Source organism: Nannobrachium achirus (assembly GCF_963921795.1).
Source record: "Nannobrachium achirus genome assembly, chromosome: 1".
NCBI lineage: Eukaryota > Metazoa > Chordata > Actinopteri > Myctophiformes > Myctophidae > Nannobrachium > Nannobrachium achirus.
This window is the reverse complement of record NC_137810.1, coordinates 12,122,030-12,140,652: the sequence shown is the minus strand read 5'-3', so window position 1 is coordinate 12,140,652 and position 18,623 is coordinate 12,122,030. Positions and strand designations below refer to the sequence as shown.

General features: G+C 42.1%; 1 protein-coding gene across 1 annotated transcript in view; it reads left to right on the top strand.

The window, feature by feature from the left end:
- Positions 1–18,623, top strand: part of gabrg3 (gamma-aminobutyric acid type A receptor subunit gamma3) — a gene marked incomplete at both ends in the record, with an annotated part of 192,654 nt that overhangs the window by 163,659 nt on the left and 10,372 nt on the right. Inside the window, one exon of the mRNA XM_080735407.1 lies at positions 9,135–9,287. Within this exon, the coding sequence (XP_080591533.1) occupies positions 9,135–9,287 (153 nt within the window). The remainder of the gene's footprint in view (positions 1–9,134; positions 9,288–18,623) is intronic.

Here is an 18,623-nt window from a genome sequence, read left to right as displayed (position 1 = left end):
CGGCCCCCATCCGTCCAGGCCACTAAATCGCTACAGAGCAATAGACCCAGAGAAAATAACAAGGAAGCGTTTTGTTACTCCATTGATGCTAACGTCCAGTGGGTTTTTGAGAGCACTTTTACGGGAGATGTGTTAACGGTACACACCCGCGCGACCCCTCATCAGTTTACAGACATCAAAACAAGGTACAAAGGAACGAGCGAAAGAACGTACAATTGGCATCGCGCCGCCGTGAAAAATGGGGCGAACGGGAACGTCCAAAGCGGTAAAAGAGTTAAGTACAGTACAGTAAATGTACTTAGTTACTTAACACCACTGTTCAAGCTTCCCAGCCAGGCTACCATGGAGTAGGTCAGCACTGACTCAGATAAACTCCTGTGATACATCGGTGTCATTGTCCTCTGGACTTTAAAACCATTCGTCTTCCTTAAGAAGAAAGGCCTCTGTTGGCATTTATACCATAGTAGCACAACATGATTTAGGCATTTAGCAGACACTTTATCCACTCTCGTGATCCAGAGGGACTTAAAAAGTGCAAAGTGCCCTAGTTGTCAGAACAACAAGTTAAATAAGTAGAGTACAAAGACAAACAATTACTGCTAAAGGTTTGGTCTCAATGGTTTGGTTATTGATTGCAGTGTATTGTGTGTGTGTGTGTGTGTGTGTGTGTGTGTGTGTGTGTGTGTGTGTGTGTGTGTGTGTGTGTGTGTGTGTGTGTGTGTGTGTGTGTGTGTGTGTGTGTGTGTGTGTGTGTGTGTGTGTGTGTGTGTGTGTGTGTGTAGGGGGTGTTTAGGGGGGAGTGTCTAAGGTGCCCTTCTAACTACTTAAACCCTATAAACTTTGTTGGCAGCAGGGACGTGCTGGCCATTGGGAAAAGCGGGACAACTCCCTAACGGCCGGTTCATTCCGGCCGGTCCAGGCCGGCCATTTGGAAAATCTCCAAGTTTCAAATTCGCCCTGCTTCATCATACAAGGCTGTCGCACAAAAGTAGTGAAAACAGCCGGTCTACAAGCACACAACGCCGTGCTTGTAGATCGGCTGTTTTCACTAGTTTAAATCACTTGTAAAATGATAAATACAAAACAAACGGTTTTGGACATACAAGGTTTCCACCCGACAACGACGAAATATAACTCATGTAATTGGCCCACTGGCTTGTCACTTGTCATGATCTGAAATGGCAAATATTTGAGTAGCAGCAGCGCTATGGAGAGATATCTCTCTCTATAGCACGCAATGAGGGCCTCTCCAACTCTTTTTCTCGGGCTGAATCAAGGGCACAGCACGTCCCTGTGCCCTTCTAACTACTTAAACCCTATAAACTTTGTTGGCAGGGCCCCCAGGGCTCTATCTTAGGCCATCTCTGGGAACGCATTATTACACATTATTTTGTGCGTTAGCTATTGAAAAATAGCAGATATACAAGCTCACAGCTGCGAGCTTGTAGATCTGCTATTTTTGAAAAGTGGTGAACATTTCGCAAAAGTCTTTGAATATTTCAAATCCTTCTAAGGTTTTTTGATGTTTCTATGTCAGTGGTGCTCAAACTTTTGCATGTGAAGGACCCCCAAAATGATATGTATTTGGCCACAGACCCCCATCTCAAAATATGTATTTCCAGGGACCCCCCCCCCAGAAGCACAATTTGAGTTAGAAATGTTAGCTTAAAAAATAAATATATTCAAAGATTTGCACACATTTTCACGACTTTTCAAAAATAGCAGATCTACAAGCTTGCAGCGCGGCACTCGGTGATGCGCTGTGAGCTTGTATATCTGCTATTTTTCAATAGCTAAAGTATAATTAAGTCCCCTCCACCTTGGGCCCTAGTAACTCAGTCCTCCTTTGTGACGCCCTTGGTGACAACAGGTCTGGGGTGGACTCTCTCTCCTGCCGCAGAGTGACTAATGTATGTTTTATAATAATATCGTATATCTGCAAAGTAACTAGTAACTAAAGTGTTCAAATAAATGTAGCGGAGTAAAAGTACAATATTTGGACCTGAGATGTAGTGAAGTAGAAGTAAAAGTATTGGTCATTGAAAATACTCAAGTAAATTACAAATACCTCAAAATTGTACTTATAGGGGCACTCCACCACTTTTCAACCTATGTTCATATAATTGGTCCTCACTCAAAAATAGCTTTTTCTTTTTTTTACTCAGAGGAGGGCTGTGGGCAGGTCAGAAACTCATCGTCTTGTGACATCATCAATTGCCAATCCAGCTTATAGAAACTGCAGGCGTTCTATTCCTGAAAAGTTCCAATTTTAAAGTGGAAGCCATTGTTCTTGTGATAATAAAAATCTATCTATATTGATTAAAACATTTTTTTTGTGAAAATGATGATGTCACAAGACGATGGATTCTGAACTTCCCACAGCTCTCCTAGGAGACTTGGACTGAGTAGAAAAAAATTGTGATATTTTATCATGAACATTAGTGAGGACCTATTATATGAAGACAGGTTGAAAAGTGGTGAACTACTCCTTTAAGTATATCTGCTATTTTTCAATAGCTAAAGCTAGAGTGAGAATCACGTTGACAAGTCTTGGCAAATTTGATGATAAATGTCTGCCCTTGTGAAGACTCTGGCAGTTTGTGTGTGCGGAGAGACAAACATCCCTGAGGCCTTCCAGTGTCCAGATTTGCACCATCTGGTTACTGTATCGTCACACACCCACCAAAGCTGCTTCCTCCGTAAACACTGTCCGTCTGTCCATCCCTACACAAAGTTTATTTTTATTGTTATTATTACTAATATGTAGTAGTATCATCATCGTTATTGCTTTCAACCTGGTGTCCCCATTTTGGGCATGTCATTATGTGCATATTAATGAAAAAGTTTGAAGATTTCCTCACAAAGAAATGAAATGAGAAATAGCAGATAAAACTCACAGAATCGAAGTTCCCCATAGTTCCACCCATGTACAACAAACCACTATAAGAACTAGATAGATAGATAGATAGATAGATAGATACCTTTATTATCCCAAAGGGGGAAAATCAGTTGCCCATTGGCAGCACAGCAGTTTTAAGTAACAGAGAAGTAAGAAAAAGAAAAAAAGTACTGTTGTGCACTGTCCAAAAAAAAAGCAAGGAACAATAAAGAAAGAATATATACATAAAGTGTCAAAAAAGCTATCACAATAAAAGAAGAATATGTATACATAAAGTGTAAAAAAAAAAGAATCAACGCGCATAAGTGTCACGTCACACACAAATAGCAATACTTAAAGCACAACTAAACAATGCAGCGCCAAACAAAAGTGTTCCTAACAGTCAATGCTAGCCAGTGCAACACAAGTATCTCTCACCACCCAGTAGTGCAGGGCCAAACAATAAGCGTCCAGAACTGTGTAAATACAAATCAGTCATACCGTTATTGAGCCTTAGTGTATTTCCCATGCTCAAAAGTGTATAGTGAGGTTGCAATTTGTGAAAAGGAACAGACATGACACTGGAATACAGTGGGGGCAGGGACGTTTCCATTTTGGGGGCTGGGCGGCCAATAAAGTAAATCATCACTGTTGGGCAGAAACCTTGTATCTCCAAGTTTCAAATGTATACATTTTTTCGCAAAGCAAAGCCCTGCTTCATCACACATGGCTGTCGCACAAAAGTAGTGAAAACGTTTTCACTAGTTTAAATCATTTTTAAAATGGTTTTGGACATACAAGGTTTCCACCCAACAATGACGAATATAACTCATGTAATTGGCCCACTGGCTTGTCACTTTGTCATGATCTGAAATGGCAAATCTTTGAGTTGCAGCAGCGCTATAGAGAGAGATCTCTCTCTATAGCGCGCAATGAGGGCCTCTCCAACTCTTTTTCCCGGGCTGAATTGGGCCCAGCATGTCCCTGCACGCCGCCCCGTATCTTTTCTGACCAGTGTCACGCCTCGCACGCGCACGGACATGCATGGACTTATACCAACCCCCAAGTTCACACCTCCACAACGTTTAGTGTCACAGCTGGCTGATTAACAAAGGGATGACTGTATGCATAGACCATTATCTGAACGTGCTAACTCCTGTAATGTAGGTCAGGTGTTAAGCCACGTGCACGTGACGTCATTCAAATCGCGCCCCCCAAAACATTGAATTTCTAATAGGGGTGTAACGATATAGTAACTGACTAACCGAGGCATTTTCACTCACTGGTAAGTAGACTAAATCACGTCTTTTCCCCCTTTTAACGCATTCACGGGCCTCTCCAAGTTAATTTTAAGTCAATTTTACATTTTCTTACATTAAACATTAACTAGAGCCGATTACGTGAAATAATAATGTTGCCTAACTTGGAGAGGCCTGTGAATGCGTTAAAAAGGGGGAAAAGGTGTGATTTAGTCTACTTACCAGCGAGTGAAAACGCCCCGGTTATAATGGAGGTGGACGGGGCTGAGGAGCAGCAGAGGCTTGTTAGGAATGTCAGCAGGCTCCAGCGACGCCACTTCCGGTCTGCGGTGAGATCAAAGTGTGACGCTACCTTTGAACAGCTCTGGCCTTATCCATAGGTCTATAGTTCAGACAAAAGATTTGCAATCTATACTATAATTTTGCGAATGTCTGAGTGAGTGAGTGAGTGAGTGAGTGAGTGAGTGTCTGTCTGTCTGTCTGTCTGTCTGTCTGTCTGTCTGTCTGTCTGTCTGTCTGTCTGTCTGTCTGTCTGTCTGTCTGTCTGTCTGTCTGTCTGTCTGTCTGTCTGTCTGTCTGTCTGTCTGTCTGTCTGTCTGTCTGTCTGTCTGTCTGTCTGTCTGTCTGTCTGTCTGTCTGTCTGTCTGTCTGTCTGTCTGTCTGTCTGTCTGTCTGTCTGTCTGTCTGTCTGTCTGTCTGTCTGTCTGTCTGTCTGTCTGTCTGTCTGTCTGTCTGTCTGTCTGTCTGTCTGTCTGTCTGTCTGTCTGTCTGTCTGTCTGTCTGAAACAGCGTTTCTCCTCAGTGGCTGGAGCAATTGATCTGAAATCGCATCACCATTAGCATATGAACACACCTAACATAACTGTGAAGCCCGTTTGTCACTTTCACAAATCGTATGCTGTATATTAGCATTTTTATGGTGCACAGCCTGTTCAGCTCAGCCTGTTGTCAGGGTTACGGTCCGTTCCTCCAGGCCATGGGATCCCATAGCCCCACACACACCTCTCTCACAGTTAGGAATGTTGCAGTGAAGAGACACACGCTCGCTCTCTCTCTCTCTCTCTCTCTCTCTCTCTCTCTCTCTCTCTCTCTCTCTCTCTGCATTCATGGGTCATGCATGCACCGGGTCATCTTCCAACGGGTATGGAAAAAACTATGTGGAGACAGTAAGTGCATACATCCCCATACTTCTATTCACCTAATTTTGCTGTTAAATTATTTGTATCCATCATAAATATACACTCCTCCATGGGCTGCACCTTACATTATGATGCTCCCACATATTCTCACGCATGCACCAGTTACAGTAACTTGGAGCACATATCTTTGAACGGGTAAGGTCTAGTTAAATTAAGCCGAGGCTGATGGGCCCCGAATGGCATGAAAGAGGTCTCACAGCACATGGTTGGTTCTACAGACTCCAACTTTCGCACACGGATGGCTCAGATCTTTGCCTACGTTCTTAGGTACTTCCCCTGACGTTTCTGTAGGCTACTTGCATGATGTACAGTTGTACAAAACAACATGTTTCCAACCAATATGCCCATAAAAGAGGACAAGGACTGAGAGATACAGAGATCTCCATATGGGCACATATCCGTTTTACATCACACTGACATCACACAGACACGCATGGACTTGGTCCTACTGAGGCTGTCGGTGTTCTCCATATATGGGCATACTGTAAAGGTATTTCCATATATGGGTATAAAAGGGAAGTTATTGTACTTGCACAATTTACAGTTGTATGAAACATTTTTTGTAGAACCGCCAATCCAACCAATATGCCCATATCTCCATATACCTCCATATATGGATATCAGGGATCTCTATGTATGGGTATACAAGGGACAAGGACAGAATTAATTTGCAAGTGTGACTTTTGATGATATCAGGTATCTCCATATGGGCATAAATGGGATTGTATGAGAGATACTGAGATCTCCATATATGGGCACATAATCAACTTTGTCCACGAGGAGGCCACTGCACAGAGGTGCCCTACAGATGCAGTAGAAACAACATTAAGAACACTGAGGGACCTCATGCACTCACAGCAAACTGTCCTTCTGGGTGGAGACCCTAGGCAAACACTCCCTGTTATCAAAAGAGCAGCGCGAGGTGTTGTGAGCTTGTACATCTGCAATTTTTGGCTAAAGAATAATTATGGTTCAATTATGGTTCAAGTGCACGCATATAAAAAAGGAAAAAAAAGTTTCTATCACACAAAGATTTGGAGGACCCCCTGTAGTAACTCTGAGGACCCCCTGTTGAAGACCCTTGGTTTAGAAACATGCTTGTCAAGGACCTCACTAAGTGTGACTTCAGTACTGTCCCTTAACTGATATGACTGAACAGCTTATCTTAAAGAACCAGTCCAATGAAAATCATATTTTCCAATCGTTGTATTAAATTGGATATAACATTTTCAAAAAACCAATTTACTTCCAATAAAAACATATTCAGGAAATACAATAAGACACATATAGCTTTCTGCACGCAGTATACAGTACATAATGTATATGTTTATGTATGTCCATACAGTATACTGTCCTGATATTGACTGGGTTAGGATATCGGATTTGCGGCGAGTTATCAGATTGTCTGCCGTTGCCAGAGTTATTGTGCTGACAATGCATCGATTTGCAACGTGTTGATAATCATGTTCAGGTTTTGGTGCCTAGCATTGCTCTTTCTCACACTCGTCTCTCTCCCCCTCCCTCTCCCTCTCCCTCTCTCCCTCTCCCTCTACCCCCCCCCCCCCCCCTCTCTCTCTCTCTCTCTCTCTCTCTCTCTCCCTCCCTCCCTCTCCATCTCTCTCTCCCCCTTCCGTTTAACGTGAACTTATTAGCAGTTTTTTTTTTTCAGATTTCTGACCAGGCTACCATGGAGAATGTCGGCTCAGACTCAATCAAATTCTTAAAAACAATGGCATCATTGTCCTGTTGACGCAGTAAACAAAACTGTCTCATGAACAGAAATCCCAACAAAATGTGCAAAAAACAGGCACTAAAACTATGAAAGAAATGAAGCTGTACAAAAATGACATGAATACTCCACAATAAAACGAAAAACACATTTCAACTGGATCCTTAATAATTATAAATACATTATATTGTAAAATTCCATATACAAAAATTCAATAAAATGGCTATTGGCTGCCCAACCTCACGTTGTCCAGAGGACATTTTTTGATAAGTTGGAATTGTTTGTGCATTCAGTTCTTATTTATTGATCGACATGAGGACATTGGTCTCTTGGTACTTGGGCAGCCATCAGCGAGCAGCACCCAGGGGACCCTTTTCTGGATGACATTGTCATTCCAGATAGTTATTTTGTCCCATGGTGATAATGAGGTAGAGTGTCTGCTCTAGGTTGAGTGGGAGATCAGGCCCAAAAGACAGTGGAAGTGTTCAGGGTCCAATGTAAAGTTTGGAAGCTGTCACAGTGGAACTCGGTCAAGGTGGTGGAATTCCCTGGTTGTTTTATGTTGTTGTCACCCAGAGTATTATATGCACCACATATCCACCGTATATATTTGACACTGCTCATATTGAGCCAGCTAGCAGAGCAAAAGAAAAGAAAGAAAATCTTCATCGCTGTCGGGCAGTAACTTTGTAGGCATATCTCCATATTATTTCAACTTTTTAACTGTAAATGAATGGCCTACTTAGTTGTACAATAAAGCCCTTTGCACACAGGACAGTTGCGTTTTTTTCGTTTGCGGCATGAATAAAACGCATTGGATTTGGTGTGCAAGGCTGTGCGGAATCGGCGCTGCGGATCCAAAAAGGAGTCATAAAAGGAGTGATGAGTTTTTTTACCGCATGCGACAAGACGCACGAATCGAACTGGGTTCGATCGAGAAAAAAACGCACGGCGGCAGCCACTCGTCGCACGGCTAATTCGGAGCCGGTGTGCATGAGGTCATAGAGAATAATTGTTTTCTTTTAAAAAAATGAAATTGTCCGTTTTATCCGTGCGGTTAAACGCGCCTGTGTGCAAAGGGCTTTAGGGCCGCAAAAGTCTAGAGTTCAGTTTTTGAAAAAAAAAGAATTTTTGTGAAAGGTATTGGTGATGCGATGACGTGGGACGCTCAGCTCCCCGGGCCCTTCCCCGTCTTTCTTTCTCTCTCTCTCTCTCTCTCTCTCTCTCTCTCTCTCTCTCTCTCTCTCTCTCTCTCTCTCTCTCTCTCTCTCCTCCGCTCAGCTCCCCTCCCCCCTCCCCCCTCCCCCCTCCTCTGTAACTTGATACTCTGGTGACCAGTTTATGAGCACTGTCAAGATACTCCTTCAGGACTGGCTGCTCTGCGTGAGGCGAAAGGCGAAACTTTGTTAAATTGAAATGCTATTTTTGAAACATTTTGAAAGTGATAATGAAAGTCTGTCTGAACTACAATGGATACATACTGTATATGAACAGAGGTAGTTGTTTCCCAGTTTCCTGGAAAAAGAACTAAATCCTGCGTCGTTCATGTTTTTCTTTATTGTTGTGCTTGTGTGAACAGCTTTCCCAAGGTGGAGAGGCGTTAAAGTCAGGGGTGTCGCACCAAATTCTGGACCCTGGGTGCTTTCTTTATCTATTGAAAAATAGCAGATATACAAGCTCACAGCGCGGCACCGAGCTCGCCGCACTAGCTGCGAGCTTGTAGATCTGCTATTTTTTGAAAAATCGTGAACATTTGTGCAAGTCTTTGAATATTTCAAATCCTTCTAAGGGTTTTTGAAAAACCTATGTTTCTATGTCAGTGGTGCTCAAACTGTTTTTTTTTTTTTTTTTCATGTGAAGGACCCCCAAAATGATATGTATTTGGCCACGGAACCCCCTTCTCAAAACATTTAGTCCCAGGACTGAGGGACCTCGGTGCCTCGGTGCCGCGCTGTGAGCTTGTAGATCTGCTATTTTTCAATAGCTAAAGTATAAATAAGGCGATCGAGTAACTCAGTCCCACCTCTCATTTAAGAGCATACCTCTGTGTCCATTTCCATTCTGCTCAGGTGATTATGTGGTGATGACCGTCTACTTTGACCTCAAAAGGAGAATGGGCTACTTCACCATCCAGACCTACATCCCCTGCATCCTCACTGTCGTCCTCTCCTGGGTGTCCTTCTGGATCAAGAAAGACGCCACGCCAGCCAGAACGGCACTAGGTACTCGTTCCCTCCATCACCGTCTTAAGATTACATACATACATACAGTACATACATACATACATACATACTTACTTACTTACTTACTTACTTACTTACTTACTTACATACATACATACATACATACATACATACATACATACATACATACATACATACATACATACATACATATATACATACATACATACATACATACATACATACATACATACATACATACATACATACATACATACGTATAGCGCAGTGTTCATTTTGACAGCAAATGTCATTTAGCCATATTTTAGTCATCTGAAAAGTTTTAGTTTTAGTCGACAAAATATAGGATTTTAGTCAACTAAATCTACAGTTGGCAACTATGTATCTTGGCAGGTCTTGATGGCGTTGTAATGATTGATGGTTACACTTGGTTACTTGTGCTGAAAATAGCCAATCTAGCTTGTAGATCTGCTATTTTCAGAGCGCAACAACCGAGCGCGACCAAACATAAAATCTTTAGTTCAACTGGATCTCTTCTCCACCAGTCCCTCCCGAACATTTTAGTCTAGTTTTTATTTATCGACTACATTTTCTACATCTACAAGCTCGCAGCGCTGCACTCTCGGTGCCGCGCTGTGAGCTTGTAGATCTGCTATTTTTCAATAGTTAAAGCATAAAATAATGGTTAAAGTGGTTAAAATCTAACGCGATGCGGGCGCGTTCCAGGTTTTCAAGGGTTCAAAAGCAGCAGTGGTGTTAAACATGCTTTACAGAAACAGAAAGAAGTATTGGCATCAGGGACGTGCTGGCCATTGGGAAAAGCGGGACAACTCCCAGACGGCCGGTTCATTCCCGGACGGTCCAGGCCGGCCATTACAGATGGATAAAAGTGAAAACAGCAGAAAGTTTAAGAAAGATCTAGTTTAAATCATTTTTAAAATTATAAATAGAAAACAAATGGTTTTGGACATACAAGGTTTCCACCCGACAACAACGAAATATAACTCATGTAATTGGTCCACTGGCTTGTCACTTGTCATGATCTGAAATGGCAAATCTTTGAGTAGCAGAAGCGCTATAGAGAGATCTCTCTCTTTACAGCGCGCAATGAGGGCCTCTCCAAATCTTTTTCCCGGGCTGAATCAGGGGCCCAGCATGTCCCTGAGTATACTGTAGGCTACATGCTGATGTCATTCAGGGTCCAAGTCCCGATATGACCTTCACACACATTCACTGTACATGTATTATCTTTATTGACTTTTAGTTGCCTTTTTATGTGCTTTTTATGTCCGTCCCCTTGTGTACACTGAAGGAGCATCTGTTTGTCCTTTTGCTTCAATCACTCCTTTTTGCTTCTGTTCTTTCATTATGCTTTTTTCTTTTCTCCATGCTGTCCATTTGTTGTGCAGTCCTGTGGAACACTTTGGTGAAGGTAATCGATCTCACTCCTTTGGTTTTGTTATTTCATTCCTCACATTTGAGTTTGAGCGATGCTTTGTTGTTAAGCCTCCTTTTTTCCACTCTGTGTGCTAAATCTCCGATCGACAAGTTGCCTTGCGGCACGTTGTGGGATCCGTACATTGCTTGTAAATCTGCTATTTTTGCTGAATGTTTCTCATAAATAAAATGTTCATCTGTTATGACGAGCAGGACAGGAATTTAACCCATTTAGACCTGAGGACCATTCTAAAAACATTTTCTAAATGAAAATCTATATATTAGCTTATATATACCAAAATCTAAAATGACACAGATGCTTTCCAGATGCAATGACCAATATATGCCCTCCCCGCCCGGCTTCCTTCCCTCCAACACGGGCCAGTTGTGTTCGTGTAGGGCAGGGTTCCCCAATTAGTTTTCCCCCAAGGGCCAAATTATGTCTAGGGTACCAAGCCGAGGGCCACAGCATTTCAGGGGGCGACGACAGTGTAGCCTCGCAACAGCCAGACTCTCTGGGAGTCCTCCGTAGACAATGCATTACGCAATGACGTAGTTACTCACTTTGACTGACAGGTCCAGTCAGTAGTCATCAGCGCATCAAAACATTGTCGGGAGAACATCAAATACGTCTTTTCCAGACAGAAATTCCAAAGGTGCAAACTGTTGTTCGTTTTTAAGTTATGAGATGCCGTTGATTTCAGATAAAACTTTGCTTAATGCAGCTTTTATTTGCGTTTTGTGAACTCGCATCGGACATGGGGTCCGCCATGTTTGTTGTCAAAATGCGAGAGCTGTAGCAGCCGCTCGACCAATCAGGAGCGGTGTGAGGCGGGTTCGCTTGAAATGCAGCCTTTTGATTGGAAATTAGAAAAAAATTGCTAATAAAGAGGCTCAATGGGAGGGACACCAGACCGAGAAAGGAAGCACATTGGTGATGACGTAACTCGGGATGGCTTGCGAGGCTAACGACAGTGTTCCTGCTACTCCTGCAACAGTTCAGATATACCAATGTCGTTGCTGCTCTTTTAACACCAGTTTTATAATTATTATGAGAAATGCACTCCTTAAAGTTGAAACAAAATAAGTTAAGAACCAATTAACCAGTCTGCTTGAAAAGTGTGCATCTGTATAACAGCAGCTAGTTGACAGTGCAGAGACATAATTGCCTTCCTTTGATCCATTAACGAGGGGCCGTCAACTACTACACTGGACACAGAGACACACACCTTCCCTCTGCAGTGCTCTGTGTCTCATTTCTCTCCAAAAGCCCCTGAATATGATTGAAAAGTATTAAGGATTACTGTGATTATGGTAAACTTACGTCTCATATTGCACTCACCATACCTGTAACTTTCACTACTCCCCCAAAAGATTGTGAAAATATATTTTAATATTAAATTATTTGATATACTACATTTAATAACTACCCTTTGTTTAGTGATTTTCAAAATGTTCTTATAGAAACAAAGGTTGTATGGTCATGATTCACTGCCATCCTGGATGGCTTGGGTCTAGGCTTAACTTTCTAAGCCTGAACGCACATATACGCATTATTGCGCAACAGTGGCGCAGCCTGATCGCACATATACGCACTAGGTGATTAAAAACGAAATAAATGATAATGATAAAAAAATATATATCTGCACACCATTTATATCACCAGATCGGCTTACCCAACATATCGGCACACCCCATCTGCTGGAGAGTAGGCGGGGGGGACGCTGAGCGGGGGATGGGCGTGTTTTTCTCCTTGAGTTACTGTCTGGACGTAGCCTTTAGCTTAGCAACACTGACGGAGCGGATCGCAACGAAAATGCATGGATTTACAGTTCATACGGAGATCATTGATTGTGCCCACATTGACGTGCACGAAACGCACACGCGAAGCGTCCCGGGGGGGGGAGAAGCCTCCGCCAAATGCCCACTATATCTCAATGGGAAGCGAGACTATTCACTGGTGAGTAAACATTAGCTGACAAAAACAAAACAAAAACAGACACGTGGGATGTGGGGCTGTGCTGATAGCCTGAATGAATGAATGCACTCTAGATCATAATACAATAATAAAAAATCCCGGCTAATCTGAGACTGTGAAAGTTAACATAATTGTTAAAAATATTTTTGTAAAAGTCTATGGGGAAAATGAATGACGATTTTTAAGTGGCACCAGTAAACCACTTCCGCTGCGATGCTCTCTAGCGCCATATTGCATTGGCATGAAAGTGTTTGCTTGTTGGTATAAACGAAAGATTTTTGTTGTTTGTTTGAGCACCTCTCTGATAAGGGCGCAAGCTTTTATGATGCGTTTTTTTTTTCTTTTTTTCCTTTTTTTTGTCATAGTCTTGTGGCCCCCAATTTCAAGTCATTTTCTAATTGTGGCCCCCTGCCTAATCTTGTTGAATACCCCTGTCGTAGGTATACTCAGGGTCTGCTCTATGACCTGCTGGACAGTTGATAAGGTGACTGAATCGGGCTATACACTGAGAAACACTTGTCATACAGTAGGAGTGTGTCAGTGCCGGACGTGTTGTTAACTGCATTTATTACAGTATTTCCTCCCAAGATCATTTCAAATGATCTGCCCTTGGCGATCTGTTTGAGGTGCTGTAAATGTGTTGTTGTATTGATGGCTCTGCGCTGCCTGCATCCATTTCCCCAGCTTGTGTTGCAGATTGTAGATGGGCTATTTTTGGAGCACGACACTTTCACTGCAATTTGCACCTGTTTTCTTGTAATCAAGATTCATTTTAGTTACAAATGTTCACTTTAAAAATGAGATATTCAAAGATTTGCACACATTTTCATGATTTTTCAAAAATAGCAGATCTACGAGCTCGCAGTGTGAGCTTGTATATCTGCTATTTCTCAACAGTTAAAGCATTCAATAATTCTAGCAGATTGTAGATGGACTATTTTTTTTTCTTTCTTCATTGCCTGTGCTTTTTGTGAAAAATGCCCGTTGCCGAAAAGCCTTCTTTTTCTCCACGACGTCACACTCGCATATCTCTCAAATAAATGGCTTTGATCATGAAAGGAACACCTGGTTTGTACGGTCAAACTAGACAGGCAGTGTCAGACACAGTGTGTTAAATACATTTAGAGACAAAGGAATGGGACAGGGAGGAGAACATGAAGGATGAGTGCAATTAATCTGTCAGATTAAATAAGTCATTATGCCATTCGCGTTTGAATGTGGGGGGAAAAATAGATATTAGCTTTTTTTCCAGGCTTTGATTGATGGTGTTCAGGTAGGAGGAAGGGAGATGACAAATGGGCCCGAGGCAGGCAGGAAATGGTGGTGTTCCTGGGGAGCGACAAGGACACCGCACCGTCCACACATGTGCTTATCAATCTGATAGCAATTAATACCTAGGCTGGTATCCGGATACAAGTCATCTCGTTTACGTTGAAGCCATCTAGACAGGGTACGCATTATTGTTTTATGCTTTAACTATAGAAAAATAGCAGATCTACAAGCTCACAGCGTGGCACAGAGAGCTTGTAGATCTGCTATTTTGGAAAAATCGTGAACATTTGAATTTTGACCCGATTTTGACCCGATTCTATGGACGGGTTTCTGGTCCACGTTACACTGATAAGAACTAGATGCGCACGCAGGTCGGTACCAAAATTAGCCAATGAAACCAGCGCTCCCCAAAACAACAGGTTTGGGGATTGGTGGGAATTGATTACATGATACATTCAGCTGTGCATTTAGTCTCAATGTTTGTAAACAAGAAACCGGTCTATAAGTGTCTTCTAAATCCTTCTAAGTTTTTTTTTAAAAACACGTTTCCACGTCAGTGGTTCTCAAACTCTTTCATGTCAAGGACCCCTAGAATTATATGTATTTGGCCACCGACCCCCATCTCAAAATATTTTGTATCAGGGACCCCCCAGAAGCAAATATTTGAGTTACAAATGTTCACTTTAAAAATGAGATATTCAAAGATTTGCACACATTTTCATGATTTTTCAAAAATAGCAGATCTACAAGCTCGCAGCCGCACTGTGAGCTTGTATATCTGCTATTTTTCAACAGTTAAAGCATTCAATAATTCTAGGCCTAAATGGATTAAAAAAGGGATAATATTTGTGATTTCTGCAGTGAAAATGTGTAAATGCAGGCACCAAACTGTTCAATTGAAAGCCCCTGCATTATGAGCTCCTCTCATAATAAGAGCATATCATGGTGTTTTACGTGGCTGATTTTCATGCGATTCGGCAGGTGTGTGCTATTGCCTCAATATTGTATTGACTTTTGACACACATGACATGGTTTTAATAACTCTAATTAGCTTTCTCTCTGTCTTGTTGTGTGACAGACTGCATGTGATTTTCTTAAGTTGTTGTGACAGTGTGTACAGTATAGGAACGGACGGACAGGGAAGAAGAGTTCCTGTTAATGATTTGATACTACATTTCACAGAATTACATACAGAAAATATCAAAACAACTGGTTAAGCGAACGTTTTGGTATTGATATTTTAATGTGGAGGTCTCTCATATCAGTATTGGAAATATTGATATTTCAGTATTGATCCACCCATCGGGCGCTCCAAACCAACAGAAATGAAAAAGGGGCTCAGGAGTATTTAGGCCTAACATGCATGTGGTGGATCCCACAAATAACATATTTTGTTCTACTGTATATTTATCCAGAGAGAGAGAGAGACAGGCAAGAAGATCAATACCATTTCCCGCCAGTACAAAGATAGCTTTGCTGCTCATGCTAATTAGGTCTTTAGCATCAAGCGTGAAAGTCGATGGATGCATCTATAGCTCTGTGAAGAGAATTGAATATACCTTTGGTCATGCCAGTTTAACCACTTAAACCCTATAATTTCATTGTCCGTACATCAGCTATTTGAAATATTAAAACATGTTTTTCAAAGTAGTAGAGTTCAGGGAAGGACATGGACACAAATAGGGCCCCAAATCTCTTCACCGAAAGTAACCGATCTACCAGGTCGCTTTGCAATAGGCTATGTTTTGAGCTTGTTGATCTGCTGTTTTCACCAAATGTTTGCTTATTTTACCTCAATATGCCCAGGTATCAGGGATCATGTGGTTAATAGATCATCTAGGCTGACTGAAACCAAGAGTTGGAGATATGTATAGTCAACCATGGCTGCTACAAGTACAGTAGCACTAACCCCAACGTACTGTACCATGAAATGACAAGAAAAGGTCAGTTATTAGGATAAACTAGATTAGATACGATTTTGTTTTTCCCAGAGGGATATTTATGGCCCATTCAATACAAACAGACACATCCACAGTAGCTTACACAGCAACATACAGGTAAACTTTAGACTTTCTGTAAATCCACCCACCCTAGCATACAATGTTGTCAGTGATGTTGTTTAATGCTAGTTTAAAAGGCTAGTTTAGCTCCTTTCTGTTTTTTGCAGAGTTAAAAAGCAAGTTTAGATTCTTTCAGTTTTTTGCAGAGTTGAAAAGCAAGTTTAGATTTGTTCAGTTGTTTGCTGTTTAGCTGCTGCTAAAACAAGCTTAATTTTCCTCCCCATTTTAAAGCCTTGTATCTCCATCCAGATGGCTGTGATGGCTCTGTTGTTCATGTCTTGGTGAGTCTGGGTGTGGGAAGACAAATAATCTTTAATAAAGCAGTATGTCTGCTGTTGGTGATGGTCAGCATGTTGAAAGCATGGGGAACAGCACAATGGCATGGACTGCATTAAGGGGTTTCCAGACGGTACGCGGTCACCGCCTCCTAGTTATACATTTTCAATAGGAGGCGGGCGGCTATTTCGGCCGCGCAGAGAATCTTAGAGGCGGCGAGGCGAGCGGGCGCAGTCCCGTGAAATCCCTGCGAGCGTGCTCGTTCGTGCATGCGCACGCCGGCGGCGAGAGATGGGATTGTGTTCATCTTTGCGAAATATCACGTGGCGTTTACTCACTGAACGAGTGTGTTTGTGTCTCACCGCGGCGCGGCCGCCGCTGATCCTAGCGGGAGCCCCTGCGGCAACCGCTGCTCATCTGAAGAGCCCTTTATGCTTTTGTAAAGGTTGTGACACCTTGAAAACATCACTGACTCGTGTCAATTAGAAAAAGAAAAAAAAAACATATATATATATATATATATATATATATATATATATATATATATATATATAAATTGCCTCTCTGCATTGCTGATTTTGCTATGCGTCAACACTCCAAAATAGAACGAGTTGTCAACAGGGCCTTAAGAGAGGTGCAAGAGACAGCTTACGGAGTCTTTGCAGGGAACGTTTATGCAAAGAAATGGTGTGTGGTGGGTGGATTCATTTATTGTCCACAGTGAGTCCAAGACATTTGACATTGTTGACCTGTTCTACTGTGTTTCCATGGACGCACCAGGGTTCTGTTCAGTGTGGGGTGTAATCCATGTGCTAATGACCAGTTTGGTCCTTGATCATCTGTAGGTAATTGTCAGTGTGCCATAAGTGGGAAACTGAGTTTGCAGTGGCGTCGGTTTAGAAAAGGCTAAGGTATGGCAACATGACTGGTGTCTTGCACGCGCGCGACCTAACCAGTCATGTTGCCATACCTTAGCAACAGGCATGATACATTTATTTTAAGAAGTACATTCTATTTCCCCCCCGTTTTTACGGTTTCTGGGGCTGGATATGGCAGCCTGGTTGTTCAAGTGCAGCTAAACGTGCCACAATACCTTGTTAAAGTGACCATTTTGTAAAATTTTGCATTTGTAGTTTTTTTTACTGTAATTTAACAACACAATAACCAGCACAGATAGACAAAGAAACATTCATGGATTTATATTTAAAAGTAACTTTCATTTTCCCCCCTGGACCCAGGGTATGGCAGCTGCATACCCCTACCATACCCAATTGACGCCCCTGTGAGTTTGTCATTGAGTAGTCTGAAAATGACAGTGGAATATTTGAAGTATGTGGTGATGGGTGAAGGGCTGATACAATCATTTGTGTAGACCAGGGGTGGGCAACTTTGATGATGGCGAGGGCCACTATATTTCCACCTTCACTCCAGAGGGCCACAATTCATATTGCTACGTTCTACTTTGTCATTCTAGTATCTTATACAAAAGAAGCAAAAATAGCAGATCTACAAGCTCAAAACGCATCGCGCTGCGATGCGTTTTGAGCTTGTAGATCGAGAATTGGATCGAGAATTGGAATTCTGAATAATTTTTTTGTTATTTTTAAATTGGAATCCTGAAATCTAACATTTTGATTACATTTCCAACGCATTTAGTTATACACGCATGTTAACTTTATGAACTTAAATACAAATACATTCGACATACAAAAAAATACATTTTAATACCACTATACTAGTCATTAAGCTACTAAGATAGACTGATGTAATTAAAGCAGGTCATGTTTGGAATTGTAACAGCTGAAATCAATAATATATTAGTATTCCGGTATTACCCTGTGGGCTGCATTAAGTGAAGGTGGCGGGGGCCGCATGTGGCCCCCGGGCCGCCAGTTGCCCATGTACAGTATGGTGTAGACTGTAGAGGGTGTAACTGTAAAGGAAGATACAGGACACAGCCCTGAGGGGCTCCAGTGTTGGTAATGACTGTTTAAGAGGACGTTGTCTCTATTCTAATAGCCTGTGTTCTATCGCTGAGGGAGTAGTGAATCCAGTGGATGAGGAGTGGAGGAATGTTGAGGTGGAGAAGTTTCTTGATCATCTGGTGGTCCTGGCGGTGCTGACGGTGGAGCTGAAGTCAACAGAATAGTAACTCCCGAATGGCCGGTTCATTCCCGGACGGACCAGGCCGGGCCATTAGGAAAAAAATACAAATAAAATGTCGGCCTTCATTCCATTTTGGGGGCTGGGCGGTCCAACAAAGTAAATCGTCACTGTCGGGCAGAAACCTTGTATCTCCAAGTTTCAAATTTGTACATTTTTTCTCGCAAA